The sequence below is a fragment of the Pan troglodytes genome, chromosome 11 (genome assembly GCF_028858775.2).
Source record: "Pan troglodytes isolate AG18354 chromosome 11, NHGRI_mPanTro3-v2.0_pri, whole genome shotgun sequence".
In the NCBI taxonomy this organism is placed as follows: Eukaryota; Metazoa; Chordata; class Mammalia; order Primates; family Hominidae; genus Pan; species Pan troglodytes.
The window spans coordinates 76,185,926-76,201,747 of record NC_072409.2 but is presented as its reverse complement, the minus strand read 5'-3'; the positions used below and the strand labels follow the sequence as shown (position 1 = coordinate 76,201,747).

At 42.9% G+C, this 15,822-nt stretch overlaps 1 protein-coding gene and 1 pseudogene across 9 annotated transcripts in view; one reads left to right on the top strand and one right to left on the bottom strand.

The window, feature by feature from the left end:
• Positions 1 to 9,400, bottom strand: part of LOC112204420 (kinesin-like protein KIF27) — a 43,017-nt pseudogene extending 33,617 nt beyond the window's left edge.
• A 1,642-nt stretch (positions 9,401 to 11,042) lies between these two features.
• AGTPBP1 (ATP/GTP binding carboxypeptidase 1) overlaps positions 11,043 to 15,822 on the top strand; it is a 195,711-nt gene continuing 190,931 nt past the window's right edge. For 6 of the 9 annotated variants that reach the window (XM_016961056.3, XM_001136417.6, XM_009456802.4 and 3 more), the window contains exon 1: positions 11,153 to 11,290. Coding sequence is in view for 2 of the 9 variants with exons in the window: in XM_054658866.2 (XP_054514841.1) it covers positions 11,058 to 11,290 (233 nt within the window). In the remaining 7 variants the exon portion in view is untranslated. Of the gene's footprint in view, positions 11,291 to 11,805; positions 11,825 to 15,822 lie in introns of those variants that run through there. The other 3 variants (XM_054658866.2, XM_054658865.2, XM_009456801.5) reach the window with 2 other exon arrangements.

Below are 15,822 nucleotides of genomic sequence, written 5' to 3'. Positions count from 1 at the left end.
GAGATAGGGTCTCATTCTGTAACCTAGACTAGAGTGCAATGGCATGATCATAGCTCACTGTAAGCTCAAGCTCCTGGGCTCAAGTAATCCTCTCACCTCAGCCTCCCAAGTAGCTAGGACTACAGGTGTGTACCACCACATCCAGCTAATTTTTAAAAAATTTTTTGTAGAGATGGGGTCTTGCTATGTTGCCCAGGCCAGTCTCCAGTGATCTTCCTGGCCTCCGGTGATGCTCCAGCCTCAACTTCCTAAAGTTCTGGCATTACAGGCATAAGTCACCATGCTCAGTCTTAATTTTTAATTGACAAATAATAATTGTACATATTCGTGAGGTACACAGTGATTATTTCAATACATATAATGTATAGTGATCAGACCAGGGTAATTAGCATATCTAAGAAGAAAGGAATGTTAGCTCTTACTGAGGCAATACAATACAACTGCAAAAATTAGGATTTACTAACAAAACTGAGCGTTTTTTTTCATTCTTCGTGAGTGTTACACATTAGCGTAACAAGGATAAGAGTCTGAAATTTATAAGTGGGTTATTCTCTTCTGCCTTTCTGAGCTTATTACTTTCATAGTTACTCCACCCAAGACATCCATCTGCTGTGAGTATATTAAAATTTATTATAGTAGAAATGCAAAATGTAATGTTCAATTTCTTGTGTTCAAAAATGGGAGTTTGCAATATGAGAATAGACTTGGAAGACAGATCATGGTCTTATGAAGTGCACTTTCCAAATTTCTTTAGTTTCCATCCACATCTTTTTTTTTCTAGACAAAGTCTCACTCTGTCACCCAGGCTGGATGCAATAGCATAATCTCAGCTCACTGCAACCTCTGCTTCCCGGGATTCAAGCAATTCTCATGCTTCAGCCTCCTGAGTAGCTGGTATTATAGGCGTGTGCCACCACACCTGGCTAATTTTTGTATTTTTTATTTTTTAGGAGAGATAGGGTTTTACCATGTTGGCCAGGCTGGTCTCGAACACCTGAACTCAGGTGATCCACCTGCCTCAGCCTCCCAAGGTGCTGGAATCACAAGCATGAGCCACCATGCCCAGCCTCCATCCACATCTTAAGGGTCAAGTCAAGAGGTGCGATGTTGGCCAGGAGTGGTGGCTCATGCCTGTAATCCAGCACTTTGGGAGGCCGAGGTAGGCTGATCACCTGAGGTCAGGAGTTCAAGACCAGCCTGGCCAACATGGGGAAACCCCATCTCTACTAAAAATACAAAAATTAGCCAGGCGTGTGCCTGTATTCCCAGCTACTCAGGAGGCTGAGGCACGAGAATCGCTTGAACTTGAGAGGCAGAGATTACGGTGAGCTGAGATCGCGCCACTGCACTCCAGCCTAGGTGACAGAGTGAGACTCTGTCTCAAAACAAAACAAAACAAAAGGTGCAATGTTCATGGTGCCTTCTAGGGGTTTAGAAATGATGTTGTCCATCACTAAAGCTTAGCAGGACAGGAAGGAGGCCATGAGTCAGAGCTGGCCAGTTCACATACTCTCTGTTACTGGTCCATGATGGATAAGTATGCAATTGAAAGTGCTGAGATACTTTTATAGCAATTTGACAGAATAATTTTATGTCTGATGACTCTAACAATTTTTAAAATGGACTTTTATTTGTATATTTTAAATTTCACTTTTCTACTAATTCATGTTTTATAAAAGTGTTAGGCTGTGACAAATTTATAACAAAATAAAAACTATACCTCCTCCACAAGCAATTTCAGAAGCACTGATAGAAAGGAAGTAAAAGAAAAGCCTAGTGCTCTCCAGCCCTGGGAATGGCAGAAAGGAGAAAAGAGACAGTAAGAAAGACTTGTTTCCCAATTGTCCTCTGTCTGAGTTTTGGTCCAGAAAGGGGGATGATAAGTAAAGGTATCAATGGGGAGAGACGGGCTCCTAAACTATTCAGGAGAGAAAATGCAGACTGCAGCGCAGAAGCCCCACACCGATATACAATTGCCCAGCCTTGCTGAAAGAGCAGAGATGTGCGATTAGGAAAGAGACCCCAGTTGGACTCCTTGGTCTCAAGTGGCATGGATCCTGAATTGAGAGCTAATGTAGGTAGTCATTGTGGGGAACTGGCTCCCAAAGTAGGTATAAGGACAGGCCACTGGGCTAGCAAGCTAGACGGAATGCCTAGTAGCCTCAGTAGGGGCTTATAATGCTAGTGGGAGATGAGATGAAGGGAAAGCACCCCCATGCTCCAAACCAGAAGCAAGATCAAACTGCGAGTTATACCAGCCAGGGGTTTCATCATCAGGGGCCAGCAGATTAGGCAGGGTAAGGTGGACAAGGGAGAACAATTTCCAGCTGGTCACAATCCTCAACTCCAAGGCATAGGATAAAAGAAGGCTATACACCCAACTACAACATACACTGGCTGTCATCTTAGGGAGAGAAGCATAGGGAAGAGGAGGCTAAGAGACTGAGCATTCTTATTCAAAAGACCTGAAAAGTATTTAAAGAAGTGTTTACATTTTTAGAACAAGGTTTGAACAGAGAGAACATTTGATTAGTTTCCACCATATTTCCAGCAATAATCATGACATGGATAGAAGAGAGGTGCACTCACAAAGAAAACAGGTGTCATAGACTAAATAAAGAAAAATGTTACACCCATCTGAGTTATAAGTGAATTTGGACTCTATTATGTTTACCATCCATAGTTCTTGATGCTTCCCTAGTTCTAGTTCATAGCTATAATTTAGCCCCTGTGATAGTCCTAGACATTTCAGGATGATGAAATAAAGCTACCTTAAATAAAGAGACCTTATACTTGGAGTTGACTCTCTACTATTTCTGTTTGTCCACATACACTTTAAAAGTATACTGCACTTGTAATCCCAGCACTTTGGGAGGCCAAGGCGGGTAGATCACAAGGTCAGGAGATCAAGACCATCCTAGCTAACACCATGAAACCCTGTCTCTATTAAAAAGACAAAAAAATTAGCCAGGCATGGTGGCAAGTGCCTGTAGTCCCAGCTACTTGGGAGGCTGAGGCAGGAGAATGGCATGAACCCGGGAGGCAGAGCTTGCAGTGAGATGAGATCACGCCACTGCACTCCAGCCTGGGCAACAAAGAGAGACTCCGTCTCAAAAAAAAAAAAAAAAGGATACAGGAGTACTTCTAATTCCCTCTTCCACATGTTGTTCCAGACAGTGCCTTTTTTCTTACATTGTAATTTTTGTTATACATATTAAAATAACTGTGTACCAGGCACTGTGCTAGGCTTTTTATATCTGTTTAATTATCCCATTTAGCCCTTACAACAATCCTATGATTTAGGGACTATTATAAAATCCATTTTATAGTGAGGAAATGGGTGGTTAAAAAGCTTAAGATCACACCACCACCTACAATTTCAGGAGTTCCCATATCTTTTCTTCAAAGCCTATCCATGGACCTCAGTTAAGAACTGCTGCTCTGAAGAGAACCTATGCAGAAGTTGTACTATTCTTTGGAAATGGTTTAGTCAAGTAGAAAAGAGACAGACAGGAGTCTCAGAGAGTTAGCTCCAAGCAGAGAGCAAATATCCTTTAGGACTGTAAGCAGGTTTTCTGTTTTTGCATTAAGTAGAGGATACATCAATATATCTTTGGGAAAGTCTGTTCCTTTTTCTGGAATACCTGATATCCCCCATAAGTGGGTCATTTCACTAGAATTAGAGATGTGGCAAGATGGAATAAAAGTGCCCTAGGTGGCAAGGTGTGGTGGCTTATGCCTGTAATCCCAGCATTTTGGGAGGCTGAGGCAGGAGGATCACTTAAGCCCAGGAGTTTGAGATCAGCCTGGGCAACATAGTAAGACCCTATCTCTACAAAAAATTTAAAAATGTGTGAGGTACGCTGGCATGTGCCTGCAGTCCTAGCTACTTGGGAGGCTAAGGTGGGAGGATTGCTTGAGCCCAAGGCTGCAGTGAGCCACGATCACACCACTGCACTCAAGCCTGGATGACAGAGCAAGACCTTGTCTCAAAAAAAAAAAAAAAAAAAAAAAAAAAAAAAAAAAGTGCACTAGATAAGAAGGTAAAAGTTTGAGTTACAAGCAGAGTTGCATTTCAGCAGACTTCTACTCTTTTAAGAAGACAGTGTCTTCTTTTCCCTAAGCATGGATTTAAAGAGTGCTATGTCTTGCTGGTTTAAGCCATGGCCTATAAGAGATGAGGAGTTAAAACCCAAAGACCACAACAATGAACAGTCTGGCCTGATCTTCACATTGGAAGAAGAGCTAAAACAAAACAGACTAAGTTGTTGGCAGAAGAAATGAAAATTGGACAGATTCATGGTGTTTTAAAGATAAACTCTGAAGGCTTTAGTGGTTCATTGGATATGCATAAGAAAGACGCAAGAGCCAATGATGATGCCTAAACTTCTAGCACACCCAACTGATATATCATGTAAGGCACATTGGAGAACTACATTTTTCCCCCATGAAGGGAGCAGGGAGTGGGGAATCATGGAAAGGTAAGTAAGGAAGATCATTAATTCACCTATAAGACAACCTAGGGGAGAGGTTGGAGCTCAAAGAACAGACTTGGGATTAAGCATTAAATTTGGAAATTTTCAGTTTAATTGCAGCCATGGAAAAGTATCCTATACTCACCTAGGATGGAGTATAGAAGAGGGCAGAGACCAGAGCCAAGAGGAACTCCCACATTGATAAAGGACTGGTGGAGTAGGATGAGCTAGCCAAGACAGAGAACAAGCAATCAGGAAGAGAAGAAAAAACAAGGAAAGTATAATGTCACAAAGGCAAGGGGAAAATACTTCAAGACGGAGGGAGTGCTGAACTGTGCTGGATGCACAGTATTAAGATAAGGACTTTAGTGACAGAGAGAGCACTAGTGAACTTCTCAAGAGCTGTGAAGTGGGTGATAGAGCCAGAAGCCAGGTGGAGAGGATAAGAGAATGAATGAAAGTAGAAGTAACAGAAACAAATGCAGTCAACTTTTCCAAGAAGTTTGGTTACAAAGGGGAGGTAAGAAAGGGAGGGGAAAAAGGTTGAAGGAGGATAATTTTAGGATGAAAAAAACTAAGATATTTAAAGACAAATCCAGAAGAAAAAAAAAGTTGAAAATAAGAAAAAAGGATAAAAGATGACACATACATGCTTAGCAAAGTATTGCTTGAATATAAATCTCAATAAATGTTAACTATTGCTATAATTATTATTACTATTATTATGAATATCATTATTATTATTACCAGTTCTTTTAAATATGGGAGTTCCTCATGGCTCTGATTTTTGCCCTCTTAACTTCTATACTCCATCCCAGGTGAGTATAGAATACTTTTCCATAGCTGCAATTAAACTCATACTCTTCACTGGGTTGTCTTATAGTGTCAAGGAAATTTAAAAAGCAATTCCATTTATAATAGCATCTAAAAGAATATCTAGGAACAAGTTTAAGTAAAGAGGTAAAATACTACTGGTACACTAAAAATTATGACATTGCTGAAAGAAATTAATGAAGTCCTAAACAAATGGAAAGACTTCCCATGCTCGTGGATAAGGAAATTTAATATTGTCAAGATGTCAATACTACTCAGAGCAATCTAGAGATTCAACAATCCTTATCAAAATTCCAAAGGCCTTTTTTGCAGAAATGGAAAAGCCCATCCTCAAATTCACATGGAAAATTATAGGGGCCCTGAATAGCCAAAATCATCTTGAAAAAGAAGAGCAAGGTGGGAGGACTTACTTCCTGATTTCAAGACTTAATATAAACCTACAATAATCAAAATAGTGTGATACTAGCATGAGGATAGACATATAGACCTATGGAATAGAACTGAGAGTTTAGTAACCATATATCTGTGGCCAGTTGATTTTTTAAAAATAAAAATTGGGGCCAAGCATGGTGGCTCAGGCCTGTAATCCCAATACTTTGGGAGGCCAAGACCAGAGGATCACTTGAAGCCAGGAGTTCAAGATCAGCCTGGGAAATATAGCAAGACACTGTCTATAAAAAGTAGAAAAAAAAAATTAGCCAGGTGTGGTGGTGTGCGTCTGTAGTCCCAGCTTCTTAGGAGGCTAAGGCAGGGGGATCACTTGAGCCCAGGAATTGGAGGCTGCAGTGGGCTATGATCATGCCACCACACTTCCAGAGTGAGACCCTGTCTCAAAAAAAGCAAAATTGTACATATGTAAGGTATACAACATGATGTTTTGATATACATAGTGAAATGATTACTATAGTCAAGCTAACATATTTATCTCTTCACATAGTTAGCATTTTGGTTTTTTTCTTGTGGTAAGAGTACCTGAAATCCACTCTCTTAGCAAATTTCCAGTATACAAAAGTCATCATGCTGTACACTAAGTCTCTACTCAATTTTGCTTCTCTCTCTCTCTCCCCCCACTCTTTTTGTTAGAGGCAGAATCTTGCTCTGTTGCCCAGTCTGGTGTGCAGTGGTGTGATTACGGTTTACTGTAGCCTTGAACTCCTGGGCTCAAGCTATCCTCCTGCCTCAGCCTCCCAAGTATCTAGGACTACAGGCATGCACCACCACGCTCAGCTAATTTTAATTTTAATTTTTGTAGAGATGTGGGGGGTCTCACTATGTTGTCCAGGCTGGTCTTGAGCTCCTGGCTCCAATGATATGCCTATGCTGTCTGGGGTATATACCTTGTGGTTTGTTTTGTGTGCCAAGAAAGAATTTAGGACACAGACACATGTGGGTGGGTTAAGTAGTGGAAAGTTGATAGTTAGAAGAAAGGAGAGAGGAGAGCAGCTTTTTGGGAAAGAGAGATGTCCAAAGAGGGGGTGAGGCAGTGGATCGCAGCAGATTTTATAGGCAGCAGGTTGGAGAAGGCGGTGTCTGATTTATATGGGGCTCACAGATTGGTTCCACCAGGTATGACGTCTATATACTGTGTGGGGGCAGGGGGAAAAGGAAGGCTGGTCGCCCCACCCTAATCTTATTCTGCAAATGGGCTTTCCTGTTGATCTGCACCATGTTGTCTGCTTCTTACTGTAAACGTGGCTGACAGAGAGAAGGGAAAGTGGAGCTGCCATCTTGAACATGTCTAGCCCCGAGTTTCTGCTGGCATTCACCAGTGCAAGCTCCCAGATTGCTTGTCTATGTCTGGAGCTCGAGCTTACAGGCTGCTCTTTGTTAGAAAATGATTTGGGGCTGCTTTTCATTAAAGAGAAAAGCCTTACCAAAGGCTGCCATACTCTTACTATCTGCCTAAGTGATTTCTTCTTAACTCCTATATCACCAATTGATCCTCCTGCTTTGGCCTCCCAAAATGCTGGGATTATAGGCATGAGCCACCACACCTGGCCTTTAAGTTCAATTTTTCTGACCCCGAATTATATATCATTCACAGTTTACCATGGAAACCATTTGCCACTGTAAAAGATTTTGCATCAGAACCATTCAATGTGTGAAATCCCAGATTGCTTCCCTCCATTTCCCAGTTTTGCCGCATTCATTTAGATTCAGCTCTGGTCGTTCGTACTACATTCTGTTCTGTGGTCTATTTGTGGTAAACCTTTTAGTTTGACACAAGGCAGTGGTTAGGTATTTTGTTGAGCATTATCATTTGCTTAATTCCTCACAAGATCTCAAGAGGACTGTCTGGTACATAAGAGGTGCTCAATAAATGGTTGATTGTTGAATAGTTATAACAATCAATCCTCTAACTCCAGAGGACCAGCTATGTTTCAGAAACCTCATGATCAATCATGCTCTCCTAACATTTATGTTCTAGATGGAAATTGCTGTAGACTTTTTGAGAGGTCCATGGCTGTTCTAAGCCTTATGACTATAGAGTTTTGTAATACAGTGTGTTGCATTTTGTACGTTACCTTATTAAAAGCATGGAGATAAGGTGATCCGCAGAAGAGGAGAAAGAGATAGCTGGGCTCCAATGTTCACCTCTCTCTCCCCATGACTAGTCCAAAATGAAACAGGAAAACATTTACTGAGTACCTACAAGGCTAGACTGAATAGAGGAATCCAAGTTAAATGAATTCCATTATATAGTCCAACTCTGATCTATATCAGCCATTCGCATTTAGTTTTATATATCATAATAAGGTTTATTGAAGAAGCTGTGGAAAGAGTGACCAATAGAAATTAGCTCTGTGTTTTGTATGGTTCAAAGTAGAGAGATAAAAGTATGATTTCATGAATCACATTGAAAGGCGTCAGCCAGCTTGCTTTAGGCAGATAGTAAGCAAAGGGTCCCCAGAGAAGCTCCCACCCATGTTTCGTACAGATAAGGGAACTTACACAGGGGTCTTGCCTAAACATGCCTACAGTGGACTAAGGGCCCGCGTGCACACTGGGGGAATGGGGTGGAGCCACCAGGAATTTGCGCCTTACACAAATAGGGAACCTGGCCCCATCAGCTTGCATGTAAAAGCCCCTGCATTCAACTGTGAAGCGGGCAACTGGGAACCTGCTTTCAGGATCCTTCTCTTTGCTGAGAGCTTTCCTTTTGCTTAACAAATTCTACTCCACTCACTCTTCAAGTGTCCGTGTACCTGATTTTTCCTGGTCTTGAGACAAGAACCTGGATCTAGCTGAGCTAAGGAGAAAACAATCCTTGATCAACATGGTTTATTGCCATGTGAAGATAATTTATTTTCTTAGGTTCACAATGTATAGAGGCAGAGAATTAAGAGAATAATTTCACAGGGAATACACTCCATAGATGATGTTTATTAACTACATAGTGAGTGAGTTCCAAAACTATTAAAACTTAGTTGTTCAATTAAGATTGAAGCAGACCTCTGTGGAAAGTAAAGTCTGATTAAAGATTGAGGTGGGTGTGATATTAATGCCTGTAATCTCAGCATTTTGGGAGGCTAAGGCAGGAGGACTGCTGAGCCCAGGAGTTTGAGACCAGCCTGGGTGACTTAGGGAGACCCCGACTCTACAAAAACAATTAAAAAAATTAGCCAGGTGTGGTGACATGTGCCTGTAGTCCCAGATACTCAGTGGGAGGCTGAGGTAGTAGGATTCATTAAGCCTGGGAGGTCAAGGCTGCAGTGAGCCATGATTGCACTACTGTATTACAGCCTTGGCAACAGAGTGAGAGTCTTGTCTCAAAAAAAAAAAAAAAAAAAAAAGAAAAAGAAAAAGAGAAACAACTGAGGTGTACCTTTACCTTTTGGAGGCTGAGGTTCTCGGGAGAGATGGTGTCCAACATACAGGAGATCGGTGAGGATATGCAAGGTCCCACGATGCTAGAGGGCTGTGCCAGTGTTGGTGGACAGGCTTCAAAGCTTAAAGGCTAACAGGGTGTGGCCCTGTTGCAGCCTGAGCTGGTAGCGTTCAGGGAAGTGGCTGACAGAGCACGCGATCTGCCACCTGCTGAGCTCTCAAAGTATCTCGCAAATTCTTGAGTTTATATGTATTTTGAAATCCTGTAGTTGAGGTCAGTAACATATATATGGTGTTTGATAAGGTGTAACGTCACATTAGCTAGGAGAGGTGAAGTTTATTTCAACTTCATACACGTGGGATCTGATGAAGAGTGATGTCACATTCCCAGGGGGTGGGGGAGTAGCTCTAAGTTCTTAATTACCGCAAAACATAAATCACTCACTCTTGTGGCAAACTATGTGATTGGAATCATTTCAAAGCTATGTAATGCTGCTATTTATCTTGTGTGGGTTAATCTCCTGGGTCTGTGTTGTGGTCATCAAACTATGCTAACAGTGCTTGTGAAAGTGGGATTCAAATTCCACAAACACACACATCCACATAATATCTTCCTATATTGCAGGTTGACTCATTTAGAAACATGTTCTTTAAGAAAAGTTTCAGGTATATTACATACATATTTAGCATTATTGTAAAATTATTACATTATTATTGGGTATTTTCAGATAATACGTTTCTGATTGGGTGGTTTGGCGTGGTGGTTGTTTCAAAATTATTTTAAATGCCGTAACCTATCTTTTAGTGCTCACGATGAGGGAAACTACGATGTTTATAAAATGGCAGTTTCTTGTTCATCTGAATAAAGACATCTACCAAGGGCAAACTGTAAGAAGCACTGTGGTGTACCTTGGGTTACTTTTTGAATTGCTTTCACACCTGCTTAATTTTATTTGAACAAGATCATAAAACAAAACAAAAATCTCACAGTTCTCAATGCATTCCCTTATCTAGTTGTGATATTACATTCCTTACCATAAACAGTAGCAAACATGATCTTGTGCAACGTGAAAAAGTAAATGATGTCAGTATTTATTTGCAATACATTACAGTACACTGAAGTACAGTCAAAACAGAAGGGGGTGTATTAGTAATTTCTCTGACACATTACTTTGGCTCAGATAAAACATTCCGCCTTTGCCTTCAGTAGCCAACTTAGCATTACCGTTTTGATTATATGCAGGCACTTGTTCAAAAAACAGTAAATCAGCATGCTATTTTATTTGCTGCAGCACTAGGCATCTAATTTACTGAGATTTGGCCACAAGGTGCAATCCTGTTGTTTTCTGGGAGCCCGATTGTAGTAACAGCATGTCCCTTCCAGCCTCTTATTATGGACCCTCCTTGAGGTCAGGAAAGGTCTAAGCTTTACCGCAGTCCCCAGCGTTTGATGCGACCCCGGGATCACGTGGGGAGCTTTAAGAACCCTTCCTAAGAAAGTGACTGATTGACGGCGGGGGAGGGGGTGGGCGCGGGCTTAGTTCCGGGAAAAGGCTGGGGCCCTCGTTGGGAGTGTACAGAAAGATGACTTGAAGAACGTGGGGAGTCGCTCGCAGTTCGGTACGGTGGGGCGGTGGCCGGAGCTGCTGGGTACAAGGGACCGGCAGCGCGCGGAACACCCGCCCCTAATTCCCGCTCCCGTGCGCGCTCCGCCCCCACGCGCGCGCTCCCTCCCGTCAGGCGCGCAGAGAGGCGGGGCGCAGCGCGCCCGGAGATAACAAGGGACGCGGCGGGAAGGGGGCGTGCGCTCCGCCCCGCCCCTTTCGCGGCCTCGCACGCCCCGCCCCCACTCCCTGCGCGTGCTGGGAGCCGGCTGGCAAGGCGTGCGGTGGGCGGGGCGCCGCGCTGACGTTGCCCGGGATGCGGACAGGTTCCGCCGCCTCCAGCGCCGCCGCCGCCGCTGCCGCCGCCGCCGCCGCCGCCGCCGCCGCCGCCGCCGCCGCCGCCGCCGCCGCCGCCGCCTCCGCCTCGCCTGCCACCGGGGTTTGTATGAAAACACCGGGCGGCGGGCGGCGAGGGATCCGCCGTGATCCAGGTGCCGAGCCGGGTGCTGCGGCTCTGCGCGGTCCCCGCCAGCGCCCCATCCTGAGCCGGTGAGCGCCCTGCTGCAGTCCGCATGTCCCGGCCGGCCGTCCCTCTGCTCTCCCCGGGCCGCGGGAGATGCGGGCGACGGCGCCCGGGGGTAGGAGGGGCGACCCCGGATCCCTGCGCCCCTTACCTGACGGGTTGTGTAACGCATGTTACACATGTAACGCGTGAGGGGAACGCACTCGGTCTTGAGGGAAAGCCCTGACGGGGTGGGGCTTTGGCTGGGTCTGGAAAACGCCTTCCCCAGTCCCCGGACCCTCGGTGGATCCCCGTCCCAGACCTTGCGGAGGGTATCGGGCGCGGTCTCTAGGCGGAGGCCGCCCTTTCTGCTCTGCCCTTTCTCTCGGGCCCGAGCTCGCGGCGTCGCGGGGAGTCCAGCCGAGGGGCTGCAGGGCCGGGGGCGGGCGCGCCCAGCCCTGCTCTCCCCCGCCCCAGTGGTAGCGGGCCGCTGAATCGCGGGCCCCTGTGCTTCGAGAATTCTAGCGTTCCCGACTGAGCGCCAGCAAGGTGGGATTTGCTGTGACATCGGCGATGGGCAGGTTTGCTTCCTCTCGCTGGGTGGTTTGAGCTGAAGTGTGTCTTCTGTTTACAACTTGTCGCCTTGAGCGTTTGGTTTGAACCTGAATCAGATCACCCTGGATGACAGTGCAGAGTTTCCTTAGTGTCTTCCTTCCTGAATTGCGGGTTCTCAATTGCAAGTGTTCAAGGACTGTTGTAACCCCAAAGGCTTGCTCGACTCTACCGTTGTTTTACCCCTTGTGCCGTATAAACCTCTTACGAGCACCAGGGCAATTGGAGTTGGTTGGGTTCCTTTCTTGGGCGTTTACTCATTGTAGAATGGAGTTTTCATGCATCATAGTGTAATCGATGTGAATGTTGATAATTTAAAGCCCATTTCCCGTTTTAACATAGCTTACTCAAGTGCCTGAAGATAGCGGAAATTTTCTTTGGCAGTATTAATTCTATGTGGGTTTTTTCCTTCAGGTGTTTAAAATTGTAGTTGTGTTTAATTACAATGCATGACAATTTGTAGTTAGAAAGGACCTTAACAGTCTTCTTAATCGGTCATTTTCACTTACCTTTTATGTCCGTTTTTTAAGCTTTATGTAAATCAAATTATCCTTTGTGAACTTCTGAATTATTCTTATAAACTGGTTGTCTGAGAAAACCGGAAAGTTATTTTTGTAATTGTATTGTGGAATGTTTTTAGTTCAGTAGGCCAAAAAAGAAATGATTTATTTAAGGAACTTTAAATGGTGCTTATTTTAAAACATGTGCCAAATGTCAAAACCAAACAAAACTCTGAAAGATCTGTATTTCCTATGTAGAATTACTGCGAAATAATAAGTCGTGCCTTACCCACTGTTTCTCATCCTGCAGGCAGAGTTCTAATATGACTTGCTCTTTTTCCCATTCCACTTCTCTTAAGTTAAATTCTATGGTGAAGTTATAGGTTCATTTTTAATGATCACAAAACTCTGCCTTGAATTGATTAATCACATAATTACAACTGCAGACTCACTCTGAACTCGGAAATGAAGTGGATAGGCTTAAAACTACCCTCGTATTTGGCCAACATTGCAAAGCATTTAAATCTATTAATTAAACTTTTGTAGAAGCAATTTTTATAAAGCTTTTCCGAATTGAGGCATTCTTCTCTTTAGAAGAGTCTGGCTAGGCTGCTATATAATAATGGTTTTACTTCCATTAGCAGAAGGAAAAGAGGTCCAACAGTTATGAAATTTTGTAATTTGTATTTTACTTTTTTTTTTTTTTTTTGAGACGGAGTCTCACTCTGTCGCCCAGGCTAGAGTGCCAGTGGTGCGATCTCGGCTCACTGCAACCTGGCCCTACCGGGTTCAAGCGATTCTCCCGCCTCAGCTTCTTGATTATAGGCGCGCGTCACCACGCCTAGCTAATTTTTGTGTTTTTAGTAGAGACGGGTTTCACCATGTTGGCCAGGCTGGTCTCGAACTCCCAACCTCAGGTGATCCACTAGCCTCAGCTTCTTAAGGTGCAGGGATTACAGGCGTGAGCCACCAAGCCTGGCCTGAATTTTTTTTTTTTTTTTTTTTGAGACGGAGTTTCGCTCTTGTCGCCCAGGCTGGAGTGCAGTGGCACGATCTTGGCTCACTACAGCCTCTGCCTCCCGGGTTCAAGCGATTCTCCTGCCTCAGCCTCCCGAGTAGCTGGGATTACAGGAGCACACCACCACGCCCGGCTAAGTTTTTGTTTTTAGTAGAGACGGGGTTTCACCATGTTACCCAAGTTCGTCTTGAACTCCTGACCTCAGGTGATCCGCCCACCTCGGCCTCCCAAAGTCCTGGGATTACAGGCGTCCGCCACCACGCCCGGCCTGGCCTGAATTTTTTTAAACCTCATCCAAAGTATTCATCTTCCCAAATCTGCTTTTCTTGCTTGAAGTCACCCACTATCTGAAAGTTGAACAGTGCGTGAATAGCAATGGATGCACCTGTCAGAGGGCCATCTGCAAGATGGGAGCTTTCCTTAGGCAATGGGTTTCAGTATAAACAACATAAATTTTGTTGGGTGGGCACTGAATTTTAAACTTCAGATGTTATTGTTGATTACTGTGCCTGTGTACTATGGTGTAGTGGCTAAGGAGTTGGGCCTCAGAGCCAGATGGCTCGGTTTGGGTCCTGGCTTTGCTTTAGGCAAGTTATTTTTATTTTTATTTTTTTAAGACAAGTTATTTGTCCTTTTTGTACTTTAATTTTCTCAGCTCCAAAAATGACATAATACTAGTGTATACTCTTAAGATATTCTCAAATATTAAGTGATTAATACAAGTAAAGTGCTTAGCCCACAGTGCCTGGCATGTAGTAAGTGCCCAGTAAATATTGCTATTATTACCGTTGCTCTTCCTCAGTCTTCAAAGGGATCTAGTAAGCAGAAAAAGGACTTTTGGTGGATGGAGCAGTATTAGTGCAGATTAATTCCACTATGACCCATTTGCTCCTTTGGGGTTAAATGAGAGCTTAGTCTCACTGTCCTGCCTCCTGCCTTGGAAACATGTAAGTCAGTTTTAAATAGAACAGCTAGACCCTGAGCTGGGTGCCCTGGGATGCTACTGGAGAGCTGTTGATAAATCCCTGTTTGTCCCTTCTGACAGAACCTTGGATTGTCTCCCTCCTGTTGGTGATGGCTGCTATTTTAATCTTTTAATCATCTGTTTTTGAGTTTGTGATTGGGTGTTTCTTTGACTATAATGTGCCGCTATCAAAAATGTGATCTGTCAAAATATTGGTAGATATGTACTTGTTTATTTGATCAGAATATTGTATGTTGTTTCCAGGGCACACAAAATCAGTTTTTCTAAGCATTCTTTTTTATCTAAGCATTTTCTTTTTTATTGATATTATATAGAGTGAAATCAGTTTTGATTTGACATTGTGTTCATTTTCAGCTTTCATATAATTTTCCTAGGAACTTTTTTTTTTCCCTCCAGTATGATTTTACATACTTGTTCTTGGTTTGCAGGGATCTAATATTAAAACTCTAAATGCTTTCAAACTTTTGGTTAGGACCCTTTTATATTGTTAAAAGTTGTTGAGGATCCCCAAAAAGCTTTTGTGAATTTATCTATGTTTACTGTATTGTAAATGAAAAGGGAAATATAAATTGTCAGTTCACTTAAAATGACAATTATAAACTCTTTACATGTTAATATAAACACCATATTTTTAATGAAAACTTTTTTTTTAAAACAAAAAATAAGGTAGTGAGAAAAGTGGCATTGTTTTACTTTTTTTGTAAATCTGTCTGGTTTAATGGAAACAGCTGGATTATCATATCTGCTCCTGCATCCAGTCTATTGCAATATGTTGTTTGGGTTGAAATACATATGGAGAAAATCCAGTCTCACACAGTTAATGGCTAAACAGGGTGGGGAGGCCGGGGAGGGAGCATTTTAATAGTCTTTTCAGATAATTGTGGACATTCTTGTTTGGTATTATATTAAAACTCAGTAAGTGGCAATTTCTTAAAGGTTAGATGCCATGAGAAATCCAGTAAGTGGATTTTTGCATGCTCTAGTAAAACCCATTGGTTTGAACTTTGAACGGGTCTTATACTCATTCCTGAGATTGTAACATCATTCCTTGGTCATTTGTAAATATTGGTTCAGTGTTATGCAGATCTTCCAAATGTTGACATCTTTCATCATGCAATATTAAAGAAAGTTATGGTTGTTAATATCACCACCCATTTTGTTAGAGACAAATTATTGGGAAGCTGTTTAGGTCTTGACATGACAATGGTGGATATGAGTTTTCCAGAATTCGGATTTTTGCTTGAAAGCTCAAATTTTATCATTGGCAACAAATGTGACTTGTTTACTTAAAGTGACAAGCTCAGTTTATTCATTTCTGAGAAAATCTCTGCCAAAATATTCCAATTTGAATAACCATAGTCTGTCAATCATTCTTTCAGTCACTTTCATTAAAAAAGAGGCTAGTTCAAGCTGTCAATTCAGTTACAGAAGCACTTTACTTTGAGACAGCCATCAACTATTGTA